At 42.0% G+C, this 21,044-nt stretch overlaps 1 protein-coding gene across 1 annotated transcript in view; it reads left to right on the forward strand.

The window, feature by feature from the left end:
- MTMR3 (myotubularin related protein 3) overlaps positions 1-21,044 on the forward strand; it is a 78,185-nt gene that overhangs the window by 22,361 nt on the left and 34,780 nt on the right. The window contains exons 3-6 of the mRNA XM_010181740.1: positions 9,206-9,286; positions 14,829-14,909; positions 15,298-15,387; positions 16,596-16,712. Of these exons, the coding sequence (XP_010180042.1) occupies positions 14,835-14,909; positions 15,298-15,387; positions 16,596-16,712 (282 nt within the window). The 5' untranslated portion in view covers positions 9,206-9,286; positions 14,829-14,834. The remainder of the gene's footprint in view (positions 1-9,205; positions 9,287-14,828; positions 14,910-15,297; positions 15,388-16,595; positions 16,713-21,044) is intronic.

Below are 21,044 nucleotides of genomic sequence, written 5' to 3' on the forward strand. Positions count from 1 at the left end.
AGCACTAGAAGCAAAAGTTGCTGTAGATTGAGTGCTTCTGGTGTTGAATTGTTGTAGGAATATATGGAGGCATTTGTTACCATCTTGCATTACTCACTTGTCATGCTTTTTTAAGGGACATTTAGTATAAAATACGACACTGGAATTTCATCTTGCTGGTAAAAACTAAGCAACTATACAGAACTTAGTGTGGGTGGATCTAAGTGAGCAGGTAGGAAATCCAGACTTAAATCTTCATGTTCCCTCGAGAAACTCATTCCTGTTGTTCAGTCTTCCCATTGATACAGTGATTTCAAAGAACATATAGCTACCAAATAGGGTTGATTCATTTTCCCAAATAAAGCAAATATCTGCTGGTACCCTGCTAAGGAAGCTTGAACATTTAGGTCAATGGATTTTAACTTTAAATGCAAGAGAGGGGAGAGGCTGTCTGTGGCCAGTACATATTGACTGGGGCTGTGTCAAACGTCGTTTCACTAGCAGAGTGTCAGTCTGTTGCAGAACTTAATTTTAATTCTAACTGCAGCTCAGTGTTTTGATACGGATGTGCCTTAAAAACAACAACCCAAAACCTTCTTTGGTGCCTCTCTAAATGCCTAAATATATTTAACTTTGGCTTCATGCTGTTTAGTTTTTTAGAATAAGCATATTCTGTTAATCCAAATAAATTCTTTCCTGGCTCTGAACGTCAGTTTACACTGCAGTTGCACAGACAAGCTCATAGACTTCTAGTGCTGTGGAAGTTGTTACACAGAGAAGATTTTTAGGGAGTTGTCATGACTGAACCCAGCCTCTCTGGCTAGTCTGGAAATATGACTTCAGAAATTGTAATTGTTCTTGCCTTTGACGTGTCCAAGATTGGAACAAGATGGTTGCATAGCAAACTGCCTCCGTTTAATAGCTGGAGGGCTACTGGACTTACGAATAAATAAGCTTAAATTTACATAACAGAGCCAACTGGTTCTGAAACACCACTGTGGTGCCTGTAGAGGAATCAACTGTGCAGTGTAACACAATAAACCAGTCTGAAGAGCTCTGTACACAGTGCTAGCTGCTCGTATGTAATCTTCCAGTTAGTTACAGAAAATGAAGCACATTAAGACTGGCTTTGAATTTCTTTAGATGATCTTAACAGATGCAAGACTTGCTGTGCCTCCTGCCTCCCATGTCAAAGAAGGACCATGTAAAAATGTTCTTTAAAGCCTTGCTATTTGATTAGGCGCTCAAGTGAGATGGTCTCAGCTGTCCAGAGCTCCTCACTGCAGTTCGATGTGTGGGTGGCTTGGTGTCCTTTTTCCACGTATGTTTGCAGGACCCTTTTTAACTTTTGTTTTAGTTGTGGAATCCCATCTCCAGGTCTTTTATTTAAGTGCAACTTGCAAATGGAAAGTAGTATTTTGCCAGTTACATTTCCTGCTTCTGAAAGTAACTGACTTTCCATGGCTGGAAAAAGATGGGAATAAACAACTGTCTTAATATTTGGAAGATCCTGAAGTGATTTAACTACAGGAGAAAAGGTATTTGCTCTTCTGCTTTTTCTCCTAGCTTTACTGAATTGAATCAGCTGCCCAAAGCAAGGACATCAGGTAGCAGGTTTCTTGGAGGCCGTGTGCTGGTGGATTAGCCAAACCAGTTTGTCCCTTGTGATCTAAATATAGGAAGCCTCCTTAACTGGGAAAGGCATTCGAGTCTGTGTATGTCTTAATATGTGTAGGGAGCTGAAGCCCTTCACTGCTGTGTCTTGCTGAAGGGCAGTGCCAGTGTGAGTCTTCCCTCCTGCTATAGGAAGCTTGGCTGGTAACAGCTACTGCTGAAAGTCTGGAGAAGTTGAAACTGGAACCGGATTGATGCAATAACCTGTTTGCACTGGTCTGGATGGGGTTAGCTGCTCCAGTGTAAGGAAGGCAGCAACCTGTTCTGGTAAGTCATGTGTCTGGCTTTAAACTGGAGCTTGCTGCCTAACTGGGAGCTAGCAGACAGTTCCTGGTGTAAGGACTAGCTCTTGCTAGGCTCCTTATCATGCACAAGCACACTTGGCTTTATCTCTCCGTAATTTTACTTTTGCCTTTCAGTATTTACACGTGTTAAGTGGCTGGATGAACAGTGAGTGCTGTTGATGTCTTGGCAGTCTTGTGGATGATGCCCAAACAAGTATTTGGGCTGCTCTCTAGAAAACAGCTGTTTGTGATCCTAGAAAAGCTAGCCTGATCTTGATTAACAACTGAACTGTGAACTTTAGGTGCTCAGTTCCTGTAAGGGGGTCTCTTGTGGCTGAATACAGCTGGTGCTCTACCTAGGTAAGCTCTCTCAATAGGATTACTTGATTCAATTCTTACCAGCATTGTTTTGCAGGCACTAATAAAGAAATACCTGAACTCATGCTCTTCTCGTATTGAACTAACTTACTATTTTAAACTGTAATTAAACAGTAGTACTAATTCTGTGATCAAACATACTTATTTCCTGCCATGGTTGGTTGGAAGAGAGTAGCTCTTTGTCCCTGTGTGTGGATGCTGGCAGCAATGTCACTGCTGTGTGCATGGTACTGAAAGACAGCTTTAGTTCCTGTTGGTGCAGGATACAGTTGTATGCTTAGCTTTAATGTAGACTGAGGCTTTTTGCATGCATTTGGTATCTGCCATTTAAACTTAGCCTGCTTAATGCTTTGAGAAATAAATATGTAAGTAGCTTGAGATGGGAAGCTAATTGCCTGGTTCTGTAAAGAAAATGTCACTTCTGCAGGTGTTGAAGTCTGCCTCAAAGTCTATAAAAGTGAAGTGTCAGTTGCTTTCAGGCTGTGGTTTTGATCAGCATCTGGTCTGGAAACAGCATTGGAGAGTAGTGGTGCTGTAACCTGACTTCTCTCAGGACTAGTTTTGTCTTGCATTAACAGGTTAGGTTATGTCATGGGGAGTCTGAAATGTCAAAGTTTGTGTCAGATAAGGAAGGGGAGCATTTTGCTGGGGACTATGGGAGCAGTGCCCTTCCTGAGGGCTTACCATGTTTCAGGGAATGTGAATGTTGGCTATTTAAGTGTTATGCTAAAACAAACCACAACCAAAAAAACCCAGACAAACCAAACAAAAAACTCAACATTATTTGAGTGCTCCGCAGTTTTACCAAGCGCTGTAGTATTTAGACCACTTGGAGTGATTAACTTTCACGCTTGTGTAAGGCAGTGGAAGCGTAAGTCGCTGAACATGGAGCCTCTTTCTCTATGGAGTCAGTGGAGGTGGATATGGATCTTACCCAGATGGCTTCTTTGACAGAACAGGTTTTTTCAATGCAATTTAAGAATTAGCGGATTAAAACTTCTGTCCATAATTGCAAGGTGTGCAGTAGAAGAAAGTGATGCCCAGGCCTTGACACCAGAGCAGACTTCTGTGTCCTGCCCATGCAGCTCATCAGTGCTCTTGCTCTGAGCCCCTGGAGGGGCTGACGTCCTGTTCTGGCCATGGTGTAACAACTTAACCTACTGAATGCGTTGAGAAATAAATGTTTATTCATGTGGGTACTTGGTATTTCAATAAAGTTGTCTTATGACAAAACCATTGAGTGGTGTTTTTTTAAAGAGGCTTTAAAAGCTTTGTGCCAAAGTGTGGTGAAAGTGAGGTCAGTTTATGCAGTTAGGAGATTATAGCTGTGACTGTGGGTACGTTCTACTCGTGTGGTTCAGGGGGCAGGGGGGAGCATCATGGGAGTGCAAGTTGACATGCCAAAGGAGTCCTCAAATTGGATTTGCTTCAGTTCTTCCTATTTTCAAAACTTTTAAAATCACTTGTAGATCTCTAGTGTTGTATCGTCTGTCACTAAAACACACCGGGTGAGGAGCCTGTTCGGTGGGTGCTGTGTGGTGCCTCTGTCCAGGTCACAGAAAGGACAGTGAAAGCAGAATGCTGCTGTTGAAGGGAAGGGGGTGAATAGGTGTGTTGGGAGAGCAAATAAAACCTCTGAGACCTTGATTAACAACCTCTTATCCCCATTTGTTTGTTGCCTTTCTTCTAGAAAGGAAGGAAGGGGAAGGAGTGTGACCCATGGCAAGTGGGCTGTGGGGACCTTGGTGGAAAAACTGGAAATACGAGGAGCAAATTATTTTCTCCTTTTTCTGTTCTGCCATTTCAAATGGAAGCTCTTGCTGTCTGGTCTCAGTCTTGCTCATTTGCTTTTACTGTTTCATAATACAATATTGCCCTACTTTTTGTGGCTCTTTGGTTTTTTTTTGACATAATATCCCCTCCCCAACACATTTGATCACCTCTCTTGCTTGGGACCTACACAGATCTACTGGGTTTCTCCCAGCTCAGATCCTATCCTTGCTCATCTCTCCACAGGTCAGACTGATCTGTGTAGCACATTGGTCCCTCTTGGTAGTTGTTACTTGACTGTCATGCATGTAAAATTGAGGAATAAAGAGAATTGAAACAAAAAGGAAATGACAGAATGGGTTATTAATTTGAGCTTTAAACTTCCATTGGTTTGTCAGATCATCTCTGGTTAAATTGTAGATTGGCTTATGTATGAACAATTGCAGCACTTCAATCTCAAGCTTTTATCAAAATGAAAAAGGAATTTAGAGAAAAGAGAACCTGAAATGTTATAAGAAAGTGACGTTTTCTTCAGGTTTTGGTTTAAATCTTGCTGCAGTGCTTTGGCCTGGGGGCTTTTGAGATCAGTGACAGAATACCGATATAAAATCTCTTATTCAGAAACATTCTTTCCCAAAAAATCTTATTTCTTGAAATAATTAGTACTATGAAACCCCCTAAAGTGGCATTGATTTTTATTTTACATCAATTATGGAAAAATGGACCTACCTTAATGCAGGGTCAGATCACTCTGTGCTACCATTAGCTATTAAACAGCTGCAGTCTCAGCACTACTTTTAGTGCCCTTCTTACTGCATTCTTTTGCCATTTCAATCTTTGAGATGTTTTTCATTTTAATTTTGAACAGTTGCTTCTGCGTGTTGTATCTGAAGAGTATAAGTGATCTTTTTTAACTAGTATGCAAAGATAATCAGCTTAATCACATTGCTTTAAAAACAGATTAACGCTGCTGCTGAGTGGGAAGATGAAGTAAACCGATGTGCTTACTGATAAAGGGTTCCGCAGGCAGCTAAGTTATGTACCATGAATGTGTGCATCCGTGCCATGACAGATGTTGACAAAACTTTTTTGATGCTTTGGGCTCTGATTTTATTCTTCACTTGAAGAAACAGAGGTAAAACAGAAAATAGAATAAGGCACTTTCAAGATGCTCCTTGTATGACATTTGTAGTCCTACAAGAATGTAAGACACTTCCCATCCATGTTAAGGTCTCTGGTATGGCTGTTGTCTCTGTTTACTCTGTTGTGCATTGGAGTACTGATGTGCGCGCTTCATATTCAACTGGGAATTGTGACTTAATTGGGGGAAGATTATGTTCAAGAAGAAACATGGCAGTATAAACCAGAAAATACCTCCCTGGAGATCAACATTCCTTCTTCTCTATTTTAATGTACGTGTGTTAAAACTTCTTCAGAAGTAGGAGCCCTGCAGTTTCAGGAGCAGCTGTGCTGGGGCAGCAGTCCCAGTGCTCCTGTCCCCTCTGTGGTTTTTAGCTGGGCCCCAGACTGACCACATCGCCCAAGTGGGAGGTAGCTGATAGGAGCGCTTTTGTGCAGCACGCTAAGAATAGGGTAAAGATAGCTGTAGGGCAGAGCAAGCTAAAATCCTCTAGGAGGAACATCAAGGGGACAAGAAAAATCTATAACCCTATGGGAGCTAAAGCTAAGCAGAAAGCAGCCAAACAAAAAGGTGAGGAGATGGTAAGTGTGTGATAATGTGGTGCAAGAGGAGGCTCGGGCACCGCAGGGCTGTGAACGGCAACACTGTGAGGTTAGAAATGTAAACAGAAATAGAGAACTTCTGATTGAAGAAGCCACGCTTGCATAATGTTAAGGTTGCGACACGGTGTGGCATAACGAATGCAGTAATGCTGTATTTTAGCAAAAGGAGGACAACATACACCTCCAAATAGTCACCAGAAGGAGGTTTTATTTGGTTTTGTTTGTCTGTGTCTTTATGAGCATAGCTTTGTGGCTAGAGAAAACTTGGATTTGGTTTTTTCCAGAGCTGCTGTTCTTTTCTGTCCTTTCACTCTATGCTTATCAAATCGTGCTCTTCTCTGCTGGCTGGATACAGCATCTAAGCGAAGACAGTGAAGTTTCCAATCTTCTGATTAAACAAACATAATTACTAAAACTTCTCAAGAGTGCTTTTCCTAACTGTTTGCCAGTGTTTTATTTTAAATAAATATCAAGAAAGTTATTGTTGCAGACTCCAGGTGTAATTTCAGTTGGAGGTTCTGTGTTCCAGTACCGTGCTCGGAGCGGGGCCAACTTTGCTGTTGGATTGGGTCACTCAAGGGCTGCTCGGCTTCAGTGTCCCCAGGGACAGAGGTTCTGCCGCTTGGCAACCTGCTGCAGTGCTCAACTGTTACTCTGAATTTCCCCCCGCAGTTATTACTTGTTTCAGTGGTACAGCATGAGTGATCCATCATTCCACTACACTGCTTCTCCATAGCATCTTCCAAGAAAAAGCAATGGAGACAAGGCCTGTGTGCCAGTCAGCGTTCACCTAATGCCCAAGTTGTGAAAAAGTCGACAGAGAAGGACCCTAAGGTGGTTCAAAGCAAGAGTTTGAAGTGTACTTGTTTGTGTCACCTTAAGTGCCGGAGCCCTGTGACAGAATGACTTCTTACATGTTTAAACTGGCAGTGTTAATAGGTCCTTCACTGCCTGTGCTAAAGAAATAAAATCATCTAAACCAAATCAACTCTGAGACTGACAGCCTAAGAAGGATGGTGCAAAGTCAATTCCTGTGCTGGACGTGTCTGACTTTGTAGGATTTACTGACAGAAATGGACCTGTTCCCTTTTCCATCTTCTACCCTTTGCTTTCCTAATGGTGCTGGTCTGTTTCTGTGGATAGAACAGGATCACTAGATCCTGCTAGTGCAGGGGAAATGGTGGGAGCACGTGGGGTGGGGACAGCAAACTGAGGTGTGCGTAGCTGTAATAATCAGTTACACACCGGGAGTGCTCCTCCCTTCAGGAATGAGGGTTTTCGAGGTGCTGGTGGAGTTCACAGCGGTGTTTCTTCCTACAGTCAGCTGCTTTTTTTATTTTGGCACAAGTTGTTGACTTAGGAAGCGATAGCATTGGAGGTGCTTATCTGTGAGCAGCAGCCTTGCGAGAGGAATGCTGATGAGCGTGTCGTGGAGGGCTTTCTGAGTACTGGCAGGGGTAGAGCGGAATTACTAACGCTTACACTGGAACATTTTTCTCCTGTTTTTAAACTTCTCTACAAAACTCTTGAGATTCAGTGGCTTCTTCCAAACCTCATTAAATTCAATAAAAAGCTTGTTGCAGATTTTGCTAAGGTTTTTTTTCTCGGACATAAAACACACAAAATAAGTTTACCTCCTGCTACCCTAACTCTGTGTCTGGCCTTTTTGAAAGCAAGGGCTGGCCAGAAAACTGTTTCTGAAGAGTCGATGTAGACTTGCGCAGTTTGCCTTCAGAGACGCTTTTTGTTGTTTGTTTAGTAAGTGTGGTAAGAACTCCCATCAAAGGTGACTTTGTACAGCTGAGGATCTGTGAACTTGTTGCATGATCAAGCTGGTCCCTCTGAGTAAAACTCTGTCCTTTCTGCCTCGTGCGCTGTATTTAATGATCAACCACAAAGCCATTGGAATTGGCGTTTGGCTTGCCGGCTGAGAGAGACTTCAAATGGAAAAACAAAAGTTGGCCTTTGTTGCAGGTAACCAAATGTTGCTTTTAGAGTCTAATTTGTAAAACTTTAATCCATGACTGGCTGTGGTTTTAATAGCTGTGATCGTTCCCAGGGTGTTTTCTGTTAAAGCAGAGCATCCTCGTGTCACAGGTGCGTTAAATGCTAGCTGAATGGAGACACACGTGAGCTTCCCCTAAAGTGAAATGTTGGAATTTCTTTTGCTTGATGCATCTAAGTTTGTACTCTTAAAACTTTCTTTTTACTGTATCGGTCCTAAATTTATATATATTTTTCTGTGTACTGAGAGTATTTTTTATTTTTTCCTGTTACAAACCGTAAATTAAAGGACACAATAAATGCAAAATAGAAATAGGTTTTTTGATGGATCAGAATGTGAGAGTTCTCACTAGTTGAGGCACATCAGAGTACAAGCAAAAACTGTCCAGCAGCAGGGTTGTGTGTTTAGGTCAGACTTTCCCGGCATACACACACGTTACGCTATCGGGATAGCTTCCCAGTTACTGTGAAGGGCAAATCTTCCCTATGCTGGATGCAAGGGACTGCTGTTCTGTCAGCTTGGCTGCTCATGCACTTTAGGAACAGTTGGTTTGAGTCCAGAACTTTACTTTTAGGGTTTGGGGACTTTGGTGTTGAATGAGGTGTCCCACGTGGCTCACGCTGTCGGAGCAGTTGTTGAGATGCCATAGAAAGTGTCTGTGAACACCCGCTGAGGGGACTGCGTAAGGATGAGACCAATCGGATATTTTATCCTTTTTTCCACAAATGTACATTATCACACGGTACTTAAACTTATTTTTTTTAGGAAATAATTGTACAGCGCTTGGAACGTCAAAAAAGAGAGGGCTTGGGAGGAGTGGTTCAAATAAACACTACTGTTCGCCTTGGCTTTTTTGCAGCTTTACCCAAAGTACTTGGGCAGTAACCAGTACTTAGGGGTCTTCATTTGCTTTCCTGGGGGAAAAAAGCTGTTTTTAGCATAAAATTAAAACACACTTCTGAAGATCAGTACAAAAACAGCTGAATCTTCTCCAGAAGATTCATAGAAGAATGAATTGTAGAAGAGCTCTCCTGCAGCTTGTATAGCTGTTTCTTTTTTCACGTCTTTGTACCAAAAGAGTTTAAAAAATGCCTTTGGCCAAGATTGTTGAACGATTCCTTGCCAGAAAAGGGGCTTTACCCAGCAGGTGTGTACCTGCCAGAATCTCATCGTTGAATCCCCTCCTTGGGTGTATTAAGATCTTGGTAGTTACAACTTACATAGTAGTTAGTACTTCTTACTTTTCCTCCTTATTTAAGACAGACTGCTGTAACAGTTGACTTTCTTGTGCAAGTTGCTAGCTATTTTTGCAGTGTTTTGGTTTTTTTCAATTGAGGGTTCATGTTTTAAAGTACTGTCCTTTTCTTTGCAGTTGCCGATGTGAAGTATTGGAAGAGGATAGTTTGAAACGTTCTGGGACAGCGAGGACTGTTTTATTCTCTCTCATTCTTTGGTAAGCTAATTGAATTGTTTTGGTAAGATGAGTTACCTGTCCAAGGTGGTTCTGTGGTTATCACTGATTACTCTCTCAATTAAATAAAGCATTTTCCAAGACGCTGGGACAAAAATGAATATTTTACTGAGTTGGAATTTGCAACGTTTAATTATAAAAACCCCTTCCGACTCTTCATTGTACACAGTCTCCAAACACGATTTTTTGTCTGTCTTGCTCCTACTCCTGAGTAATGTGTAAATGTCCACATTGTTAGCGACTTCCCTGGTAAATAATTTTAAAAGCCATTCAATTACTTGTAAGGAAAGAGGGGAAACCTTGCTGTCGGGGATTGCAGTGTGGGAAGTGATGTTTATCCTTATCTCAGCATCACTTCCTTCCACCTGTGAAAGGGGAAGAAGTGTTTTCACTTTGTAACAGAGGCATCTTTTGCTGAAGCCAGATCACACTCTTGACTATTTTATGCTCACATTTTCTAATGCTTCTTTGACACAACCTTTGGATTTGCATCTAAAACCTTTACAGGGCAACCGTGCCACAGCGTGTAAACAGCTGTGTTTTGAGACAGGGTCAACGCAATTTGATTTTGATCCTTAAACAGATGGAATTTGGGGTCTGGACAGGGAAGACAGGAAAGAAAGTGAAACACTTGGGTACTTCCTTTCTTCTTTTCTCCTTCAGTTTTTCTTCTTCCTTGCTGTAAGCCTAAGTACATCTAAATATGTGAATTTAAATGCTCCTTTATTTATGTAATCTTTTCTGTTTAGAATCACTGGTAAGCAGATGGTTATTGCTAGTCTTAATTATGTACATAATTTAGACCAGAAGGCACATCTGAAATGAAAGTTAATTAAGAGGTTTCCATACTGGCTGAACAGAGTCTGAGGTTACAACCTTTAATCATCATTTATCCTTTCAAGCAGAACATAAGGATGCAAAATTAACAAGACTGACCTCTTCTTGATGTAATTTAATACATGTGAACCTACAGGTGAAAGGGCAGCACAGCAAATTGATCACATAACCTTTTTTGACCTCGGTCCTGACAACAAAAAGGATTATTTCTAACAACAAAAACAAGTTTCACTGTGCTGTTTATAGGCTATTTATTCACTGCACTGTTTATATGTGATCCTGTTCATAAGTGGGAGCCTGAATTTGAGGGTGCATTTTATGAAGGTGTTTTCTTGGTCAGTTATTATCGAAGCTGTATTTGAACATTTCCATTTCATTTCTGGGAAATGGCTTTTACTGCCATGGAAGAGCTGATTGTTTGCCTGCTGCCATTAAACACAACAAGGATTCTGCTGGCTAATCAAAAAAGATGCTGCGGGTCAGCTTGAGAATGGAGCACCGTGATCCTTTTTCTATTCACATGACTAACCTGGAAGAGTTTGCTAACTGTGCAGATGGAAACGCATTAAAAAGCTTTGATATCGAATGAAAGTGAGATGGAAAGTGCCATTTTGGAGTTAATTCACACAGCCTCAGCAGTATGGGCTGCTGCTGAAAACGTGTCCCTGTCCCTGGTCCCAGCACTGTTTCTTCCCCCTGTGTTCAATCCGGTGACCACAAGGTCATGGAGGGAGTGGGATCAGCTTGTTGACGTGATGGGAAATAAATTATTTCTGAACTTCATTCTAACAATTCAATGTTTCTTGCTATTTTGCCAGCAATTTTTAGGAGTACTTTGGTGCTGTGGCAGTTAAGTTGATGAAGCGCTTCATTGGTATCTAGAAGGGATGTGAGCATGCAAACACTTTGGTTTAGAACCAGTCTAATGAGTTCATGTACCATTTATCATGGCAGCATCACAGTTTATATCTGATAATCGTGATTAAAACTGAATCCACCATGGCTCTTTTACCTCGCTGTCCCAAAATTCTCCTTAAAAAGCACGAGTCTCACATTCATGTAAAAAGCCGCTGTGGTATGATAGAAGCTGTTTTGCAGCCGAGTGCAGCAATTGCAATAAGACACTTGCTCCGCAGTAATTTGGATGGTCTCCACTAATGGTTCATGCTGGATTTTAGGAGCACAACTGCAGGAAATTTTAAAAGCTAAATCTCCAAGCTAATACTGTTTTCATTATCATGTAGATGGTTATATAGTAAACCTTAAAAATATCTAATCAATCCAAAGCATAAAGCAACAATTTTGTTACAGCACAGTGCCTAATGTATTAAAACTTTCCATCACTGATACTAACCATGCTTTAGACTTGTAATAAAGCTCATCTTTTTAATTAGGTCTGTCTTTGATAATTGTTCTTGAAATTGAAAGAATCTTCTGAATTACGAAGTACTTTTTTCCCGTTCAGAAGGCTTTACTCTCTGTGTTAAAGGCTTTGTTCAGGTTGTACATGAATTGTCAAGATGAATGGATCTGGAAATGTTTGGTCTTAATGACTTCAGTGGTGGCTGCCGTTCTAGTGCTGCTGAAGATGCAGTTGGTTGCAGAAACAGGACCTGAGATGACAGCATGGCTTGGGTTGGAAGGGACTTTATAGCTCCCCCAGCCCAACCCCTGCCATGGGCAGGGACACCTCCACCAGCCCAGGCTGCTCAAAGCCCCATCCAACCTGGCCTTGGGCACTGCCAGGGAGGGGGCATCCACAGCTTCTCTGGGCAACCTGTGCCAGTGTCTCACCACCCTCGCACCGAAAAATTTCTTCCTGATGTCTAGTCTAAACGTACCCCATTCCAGTTTAAAGCCATTACCCCTTGTCCATGCCCTTGTAAAAAGTCCATCTCCAGCTTTCCTGTAGCCCCTTCAGGAACTGGAAGGCTGCTGTAAGGTCCCCTCAGAGCCTTCTCTTCTCCAGGCTGAACAACCCCAACACTCTCAGCCTGTTTTCTCAGAGGAGGTGCTCCAGCCCCTGATCATCTTCGTGGCCTCTTTTTGCTGGGGACTCCAGAGCTGATCACACTGCTGCAGCTGGGGTCTCAAGAGAGTGGAGTAGAGGGGCAGAATCCCCTGCCTCGACCTGCTGGCCACGCTGCTTTTGGTGCAGCCCAGGATACGGTTGGCCGCCAACGCACATTGCAAACAGCTCATGTTGAGCTTCTCTGCAACCAAGGCCCCCAAGCCCTTGCTGCTCTCAATCTATTCTCTGCCCAGTCTGTATTTGTGCTTGGAATTGCCCCGACCCAGGTGCAGGACCTTGCACTTGGCCTTGTTGAACTTCATATGGTTTGCAAGGGCCCACCTCTCAAGCCTCCTCGAAGGAAGTCCTCCTCAAAAGAGTTCATGTAAATGTGCCCTGACTCTCCATCGCTCCTTTGGCTGGCTGTAGACCTGACAAGTGAATGTGAAAGCTCGCCATTATTTTAAGGGTGATGAAGGAGGTGTGTGTAAACCTTACAGGTTTAAACCCCATCTTCTCCTGAATCATTAGCCTTCGTTACATCGTGATGTACTGTGAAGTTAATCCAGCCTGTGCCTTTCTTGACGGGTGAACTGTGAGGCAGAGGTTGACTGGACGGGTACGCCTGTGCTCGGCCAGCCACCGCTTGAAGTTTGATTGAGCAGGAGGGTCACTTTTAAATCTTATAGATCAAGGAGAACGGTGCATCACATAACCTGAAAAACGTACAGTGAGGAAAAAGCCTGGAAGCTGAAAACAGATTATTGGAGAGAAATGCTGAACCCTTGCTTTCTTGGTATTTGCAGGTCAAGAGTAGAAGTGGTTTTGGAAGATAAGCAGAACCAAATACAACGTACGTAAAGTACCAAGTCATGCTGAAATTGAGCATGGGCACTTGTTTTGAATACAAGGGCTGGGATTTTATGGCCTCTGATACATTAAAACTCCAGCCTGATTAATTTATGGTGTTTTTAGCTTTAATTGTTGTGATTCTTTGAATATTCTCATCAGTTACAGCATTTGTTGCATATAAACCATCTTTCTTCTCCTGCTTCTTTTTAAACAAGAATGTTATGCCTTTTTTAAAAAACCAGTATTCACAATAACGCTGTCTTAATCTCAGTGTTGGCAGAGAGCATTTCTGGATGTCCTCGGTTCCTGAGAACTTCATGGAATGTTCCTGCTCTGCCTTGTTCTTGCAGACATGGACAATTCTGTGCTTTTTTTCCTTTTTCCTTATGGTTTCCATAGTTGATAGATTCAGACTTCTGTCAAGTCTTTTGTATCTACTTTTTGCATTAATTTTTAGTGAATTAGTGACAGTTCTGGCTCGGTTCTGCTCATAATTTCTTCTTTATATATACATATGTGAATATATGTACGTGTGTGTGTGTGTATATACACACAAGACAAAAGACATAAACATGTACTGTGGGATTTTGAACCTACTTACAAGCATTTATTATGCTATTTCTGCCCTACTCTGGGGACATAAAGGCATTTTGTTTATTGAGACATTCTTATTGACTGGAGGTTTAGGGACAGTGCAGTACTTTGTTCACACTGATCTTTTTTAGACAGTGGGATGTTTTAGTTTCAAAATATGTGCATCTGCTGCTCCTCCTGCCTCTGTGAATGTTCTTTGCATTACACAGGATCCAGTCAGTGGTTCCTGCAGTGCTGGTGCGTGTGTGAGCTGACACATTGGCAGTGGTTTTCGCTGTCAACCACAGCACTGATAATTTGAAATAGTTCATATGTCATCTTACTTGTAAATATAAGAACTAACTGAACTCAGCTGAGACATTTTCTTTTGTATCTTTTATGTGCTGTAGACTGCAAAACCCATGAAATATATATAATTGAATCCTTTTTTTAAAAAAGTGAAGAACGTACACGAATTTGAAAAAAATTAGTATAAGATATATTTCAAAATGCAATTCTAACTCCTGTATTCACTACCACCACTCATTTCCTAATAGTGTCAATTGCATAAACCTCAAGGCTGTGTGTGCTTTCATATTTCCAGAGAATTTGCAGATTACAAAAGATCAGAGGGTTGTTACCTAGTGGAGAGAGCAAGCTGCTGATGTATGGTACGTGGAGCTCCTGGGAGAGTAGGGGCAAGATAATGGATATTTTGATACATCCATTGATGTAGAAAATGATTCATGGCTGTAGAACGAGCAATTTTATCTGTGCATGAATTCTAATTCATATTGCTGGAGTTGAAACAAGATTGCTTCAGGAGGAGCTGACAACCTGGGTTACATAAAGTACATAAAATGATCACAACGACCCCTTTGGTTCTCTAACCTATGTAGTTGTACATCACCATCTGCAACTGACTTGGGAGAAAATTCAGGGTGATCTAGAAGGATGAACGTGTTTTAATTTAAATTACATAAACAGTGAGCTAATTGCTGCATTCGGATGAGCGTTCTCCCAGCAGTGCATTCCGAGATAATTCTTCAGAGTGAACAGAAGGAGCCAGACACATTTTGAAACAATTTTGTGTCTCAGGAGAGTTGGTTTATGTGGATTTCATCTTTTCATAATTACTGTTTGCTTGCAGTTTTCTAATAGCTGAATTCTCAGTCTTTAAAAGTTAATTTGTATTTATTCGCCGAAAGAAAATGAATTTAACTTCCTCGTTATATTTTTCTGGCTTTACAGATTTTAATGATAAGTGAAGAAGAGCCACAGAGTATTGTGAGTAAAGACGAGGATTTCTCCTCCTATCCAGGGCCTGTCATGGTAAGCAAAAGGGGTTTGTAGGGTCTGTTACAGAGCCAAATAGGCTAAAATCTGAAAAACATTAGAGAATTATTGTTTACATGTGGGCTTGTTGAATTTTAAGTGTGGTGCTAGGCTGGGCTAATGCTGTTTTCCTAATGCTACTCCAAGTCTTTTTTTGATGACTTTCTTAATCAGGCTGCAGGAAGGAAACCTGTTTCTGATATCATATTGAGCTGTTTGAGTGCTTGTCTTTGAAAGTTTAGTAACTTACTAAAGTTACTGATACTGGAATGCTCTAAACAGTCCGTCCTGTTTGAGCTTTTCCTTGGTCACTGATATCTCGCTTGGTGGTGAGGGCGGCAGCAAGTGACAGCGCTGAGGGTAACTGTGACGCTTTGTTTCTCAGGATGAAGAGACTCAGCACAGCCTTGAATGCATCCAGGCTAATCAGATTTTTCCCAGGAAGCAGCTGATCCGAGAGGATGAGAACCTTCAGGTAATCACCACGCTGCTCCTTGCCAGTTAAGATCACGATATCTCTGCTTGGCCTGTGTGTTCTCTGGCCTCTCCAATGGGATTTTCATTCGCATTTGAGCACAGTAAGAGGAGAAACGAGTTTTCTTTTCAAATACTTGTGTGCTGTTGAAAGGACAAAGAGCTTGGGCATTATATTACGAAAGATTTCTTCGTGTGCCTGAAAAATATAGCCATTACTTGCATAGTAATTTCAAGTGCTGGGTTTTATTCCATAGTGTGGAACTCTTTTAATAAAAAAGAACACTAATTTAGCTAAACAACCATTCCTTCTTGCTACTGAGAAGCCAAAAGTCTTATGTTGCACAGAATTGATATTTTTTTGTTTCTTAGTTTTCCAGAGTTCCCTTTGAGATCAGTTCAGTTCAAATGATTTTTCCGTGTAGACACTTTGATATCAAGTTTTCATTTTAACAGAAAATATTTTTAGTTTATTTAAACTAAGTTGGTGTAAACCCAGATTATTTTCAAGTTGAGCGTATACAGTTTTCACCCAGCTCAGCTCAGTTTGGCTTAAGTAACATTTTTAATGAAGCATTTGCAATTTAATGTGCAATGTAATATGACTGCCGGTTTTCTAGCTTTATAAAGCAGTAGCACGTTGTGCGTTTTTATATTTGCAATGAGAAATACGAAGCAAAAAGTAGGATTTGTCCACCTGACTGTAGCTGTGTACTGTTGAGGTATCCAGTCTGAGCTGGTTACTTGAGCTTGCTCAGTGAATACTGGGGACCAGTAGCATAGGAAATTACTCATCTTGCGTGTCTTGCCTGCTTTAGGATGGATTTAATGACCTTGTGGAAATGCTGCTCTCCATTAAGTAAGGAGCGGGAGCATAAATCAAGCGGTTGGTCAGACTGCTTGCCAAACTGAGAAGATATTTTGCTTACATTTTTCATAAAAATTAAACGTTTTCCCTGACCAAGCACTTACTACTCAGGAAAATTAAGAGAAAATGAGGAATCATTTAAAAAAAGCTACAATTAACCTCTGCACCAGCCTTCCCCAAGACTTTCCTTCTTAGCAGTAATAGCTAGGCTGAGTTCTCAGCAGTGTTTAATTCTGACTTAGTGACGTTGTGTGCTTGAGTGCATGCTTACAGGAGGTACGTTATTTTTCCTTTCTGAAGAATGGAATGGTTTCTGAAAGACTTTTCTTCTCGTTCTGAAGGTCCCGTTCATTGAACTTCACGGGGAGAGTACGGAGTACGTGGGACGAGCAGAGGATGCCATCATTGCGCTTTCGAACTACAGGCTTCACATCAAATTCAAGGAGTCTGTTGTGAATGTGAGTGTTGATCGTGCTGCTGTGGTAATACAGGTATTCTGAACTCAATCCAAGTAAGAGAATTTAGGATAAAAGTACGGTCATTCTGCCTTTGAAGGTTGGTGGTAATGAAAAATCTCTTTGCGACGTTCAAATCACATTTTTGGGGAGAACAGATCCATATTTAGGCATCAAAAGATGACTCAGCACCTCTGAAAATCAGGCATTGTAAGGAAACTTCACATTACTCAACTTTACGTTCTCTTCACAGCTGCCTGTGGCAGCCACTTGTTCTCCCTGAGCTCTGCATATACCCAGTAGGGAAATAAAAGGTCTTCCACAGGGCTGTTTAGGCTATCTAAGCTAGATTCATGCCTTGCTTGGAGCTTCAAAAGGTGGAAGTAGGTCCAGCTACTGCTGTTACGTGACGTTGGATAGCATGAGTACAGTCATTGACGCAAGGGATCCGTGAATTGGGCCTCATCTTCCAATGCCCACGCGTTTCTTAAAAGAGCTTTACTCTAAGTATCAATTCTTGAAGATTGTTGCTCATGATCACAGCCATAACCTCACTGGGCATTGTCCTTTGCAGCAGTATGATGCTGACACACACTGGTCTTACCAGTTGTAATACTGTTTGTGAACTACAGAGAGTTCGATAGGACATCACACATGGCACAGAAGTATTTTTGTGGATATTTGTAATAAAACCTGTCAAGTAAAATTCAAAGAATCAAACCATTTTTTTTTCTCCTGATGAATTTTTTTACCAATCTTCTTATTTCAAGAGAAGTCCTGACCCTGGCTGGTTGTTCACAATTGCCACGTGTTATTGTAGATCAAAATTATTGATCAGATGGTGATTTTCTAAGTCTTCACTGAGGAATTTTTTATTAAGTTCACCTTGATTCTTTCCTACTGTCTTTGTATTGCTAGAGCCGTTCAGAAAACACCTGTAAGACCTTTTTAAAAACATAAATGTTTGCTAATGGTAGGGGTTGGTGGTTTTTAAAATTATTTTGAATGAGTTTCATAACAGTCACTGCCCTCACTAAGTCCAGCCACACTAACGACTGTCACCTCAGTGGAGAGAAGTACTTCTGTGTGAGAAAGAGGATCCTTAGCAAGTATTTGTGTTATAGTACTTGTGAAGTGAATTGATTCCCTGTGTCTGGTGCAGCTGTTCCGTGCAGCATCTCCTCTTGAAGCAGGTGGGATATTCCACCATGGTAGAAGTTCTCACCAGAGAAAGTGCATGGCAGCTGCCTATCCCTTGGTAAAGGTAACTGCACGAAGGAAGCTTTTATCCAGTTGAAAATGGGCTCCTGGGGTTCTTTTGTGGCTTTGTTATTGTTTGGTTTGGGTTTTTGTTGTTGGTTTTTGGTGTTTGGCTTCTTTACTTCATTGTTTTCTTTTTGCTTACAATCCAATGGACTGGCTGTCAAAGCGGTGCTCGGGAAGCCTCGGTAAGCAGCACGGTGCTGCTAGGTCACTTGCTGCACCTGTGCTTGGCAAGAAATACACTGAAAAGTTGATAATGCTCACGTTGCAGCACTGCAGAGAACAGCTGTATGCATAGATCTTTTCCATGGATAACTTCCTAGATCACAGTAGCAATAGGAACATGGCGTTTTAAATGCAAAAACAAAAGATCCAGTAGACCATACATAAACTGCAGGGATTATGACATTCAAAAGTGTTGACTTACATTTATCCATGGGATAAAAATGCAGACTCAACAGTGATCTCTCTGTGCACGTGGGAAGTTTGTTTCCCAGGCTGATCTGTGTCGATTCTTTCCTTAAGAAAATTTCAAACTGTGCTTTTCTCCCTGTAAGCCAATTGCACTTATGGGAGGAAAAAGAATCGGTGTAGTTCACGAAACCATGGACTTGTGTGTGGTCTCTTTCAGACAGTAGATTTTGGACACAGTATAAAAAAATGCTGGCAAGCTGAGGGAGACTTTTAGACTTTTAGACTTGGAGATTAAGTGAGTTACAGTGTGAGCTTTCCCTTTAATGGAAAAATGGTTGGTTTGGTATCTTCCTTGCATCTGTAGCACACTTGAGGTTCATCTGTGCTGAGCAGTAGCTTACTCTTTGTTTCGTTCTCGGGTCCTGATGCTCAAATTGTTCACATTGTGTGCATGTTAATTGTGAAAGCTGAGGGGGGACTAAATTATTGCCTTGAAGGCAAAACCTAAGTGCAATTAGTTGTAATTAAGCAAAATTTGCTTCAAGTACTCCTTGTAGGTTATATGAACAAGATTGCATCTGGGGGGATTTGACTCCCTCTGTCTAGGAGGGTCCTCAAAGACCATTTACGCTGACCTTGCGTCCTGAGGTCCTCCATGTGTCATCTTATGCCATGCAGCGTGGAGCCGTGGCCTCGTGCCATTTAAAGCGAGCGGTCTGTAACGTCACCCTGACGCTATTTCAGGCTCTGAACTGGGAAAACGAGAAGGAAGTACGAACTACAGCTCGTGGTCCCTGGGTGCCGCGTGGTGGTGTGGGGAGACTCGGGCTGGATGGCGTACGGAGTAGAGTACGTAGCATAGTCACTCAGGAAGGGGCTGGCGTATAGCAGCCTGGCCGGGGTCCACGGCGTGCCACGTGGCGTGGTCAGGGGTTGAGCCACGGGCTGGGTTGTTTCAGCAGCGTCAACACAATTCGTGCTTTTTTCCTGACTGCAGAGGTACTTTTCTCTAGTGTATCTTGTGCTGCTGTGAGATAACAGCTCCAGTAATTAAAATAACAAAAAAAGACTTTTCCAAAAAAGAAAAAGTCGGAGTTGTGGAATGTTGCTGTTGTTTAAAGTGAGATGATTTTAAAGAGAGGCGGTCGAGAGCCGGATGCTGCAAGAGCGCGATGCTCTGGTGCTCTCTGTGATGCCCGATGATTGGCCGTGGTTGGCAACGCGTGCTTGTCCGTGTGAAAGCAAAAATGATCGCTTCTCCACCATTTCCCTTCGATAGCCATTATTGTATGGCAGAGTGCCTGGAAATGGAATTGATGGCTCTTTCAAGAGCAAACCAACTGCACTGGGTGTCTGACTTGCTGCATGCATCAGGCTGAACCACATAACAATGAAAATGGGAGGTTATCAGTGGGGGAGAATGGGGAATGAAGGCACGTAGTTTTAGAGTTTTACTGGGAGAAGAATAATGGACAGGAAGGAGATTGAAAATGCAAGGGGATCAGAGGACTGATTTTTATGACCGGAAAAGAAAATTAAAAAGATTGATATGAAGGTTGCCCTGGAGAAAAACTGGCAGATTCTGAGGAAATAGATGGTGAGCTGCATGTGGACTGTCAAGAGAAAAAGAATGGCTGTTGAGCAGAGGGCAAATTGAAAGGGCACAGAACAAAGGATGACTTTGAAAGAAGGAAATTAAAAATGATGCAGGAGTAGAAGAACACTCAGTATGTCATTAGAGTGCAGGCAGGAGGATGAGGAGCCAGGAGCAGACTGCAAGGAGGAGAGAGCAAAATGAAGAACTGCTTAAATGGAGATGGACCTGGGGAAAAATGCAGTAAGAGAGCTTGAAAAAAAACTAACAGACTGAAAAAAAATACCAGACTGAAAAAGCAAGGCTTGTAGAGTTGAAACTCGTGTAGTTGAGGAAAGATACCTTCCTTTCTGTGTTGTTGCCATGTGAGTCAATGTTAGCTTTAGATCATTTATTTATGTGTGTGAGGCTGTCCCATTGGGAAGAAAGAATGGAAACCTCTCCAGTCTGAGGTCTGTTCCAGTCCCTTCATTTATCAGACAGAACTATCCCAGCAATTTATCTGCTTTGAAGACCAGAATTGAGTAGGAGAAGGCATGGAAGAAATTAGCAGTTAAAATAAGATTAACTATAGCAGTACATCTGATCTTTGTGGTGCGTTTTAATGCTCTATTACATGGGCAGCTAAGCCTGTCAGCATCTTCACTGTGTGATTTCTCTGCAGATGGCTGCTGTCAGCTTGAGCTTAATGATGGCACATAAAGAAGGGGCTTATCTCAGAGGGCAGAATCGAAACATGGGCCAAAATTCACGTTCCAGCTTTATTTGACTGCCCAAACGACTGGGCAGCTGGATCAGACACATCTTGTCCACTCTCCCTGTGCATGGGTTTTCTGTTCTTTCATGTCACGGTAACAACAACAGGAACAAAGAACGCACCCACACCAGCCTGGCTGGCCGTGGGGGGCTGGGGTTGGGGCTTTATCCAGCTCAGGAGTCCAGCTCTGCTTCTTGGCTGTGGTCTGACCAGGTTAGAGACAAAAGCGGAGCATCAAGACAGCGCCTGCCTGTCGTGTTCTGGAGATTGCAAGCTCTGAGGAATTATTTGAGCTTTCACATTCGGG

Source organism: Mesitornis unicolor, unplaced genomic scaffold (genome assembly GCF_000695765.1).
Source record: "Mesitornis unicolor isolate BGI_N332 unplaced genomic scaffold, ASM69576v1 scaffold1833, whole genome shotgun sequence".
Taxonomy (NCBI): Eukaryota; Metazoa; Chordata; class Aves; order Mesitornithiformes; family Mesitornithidae; genus Mesitornis; species Mesitornis unicolor.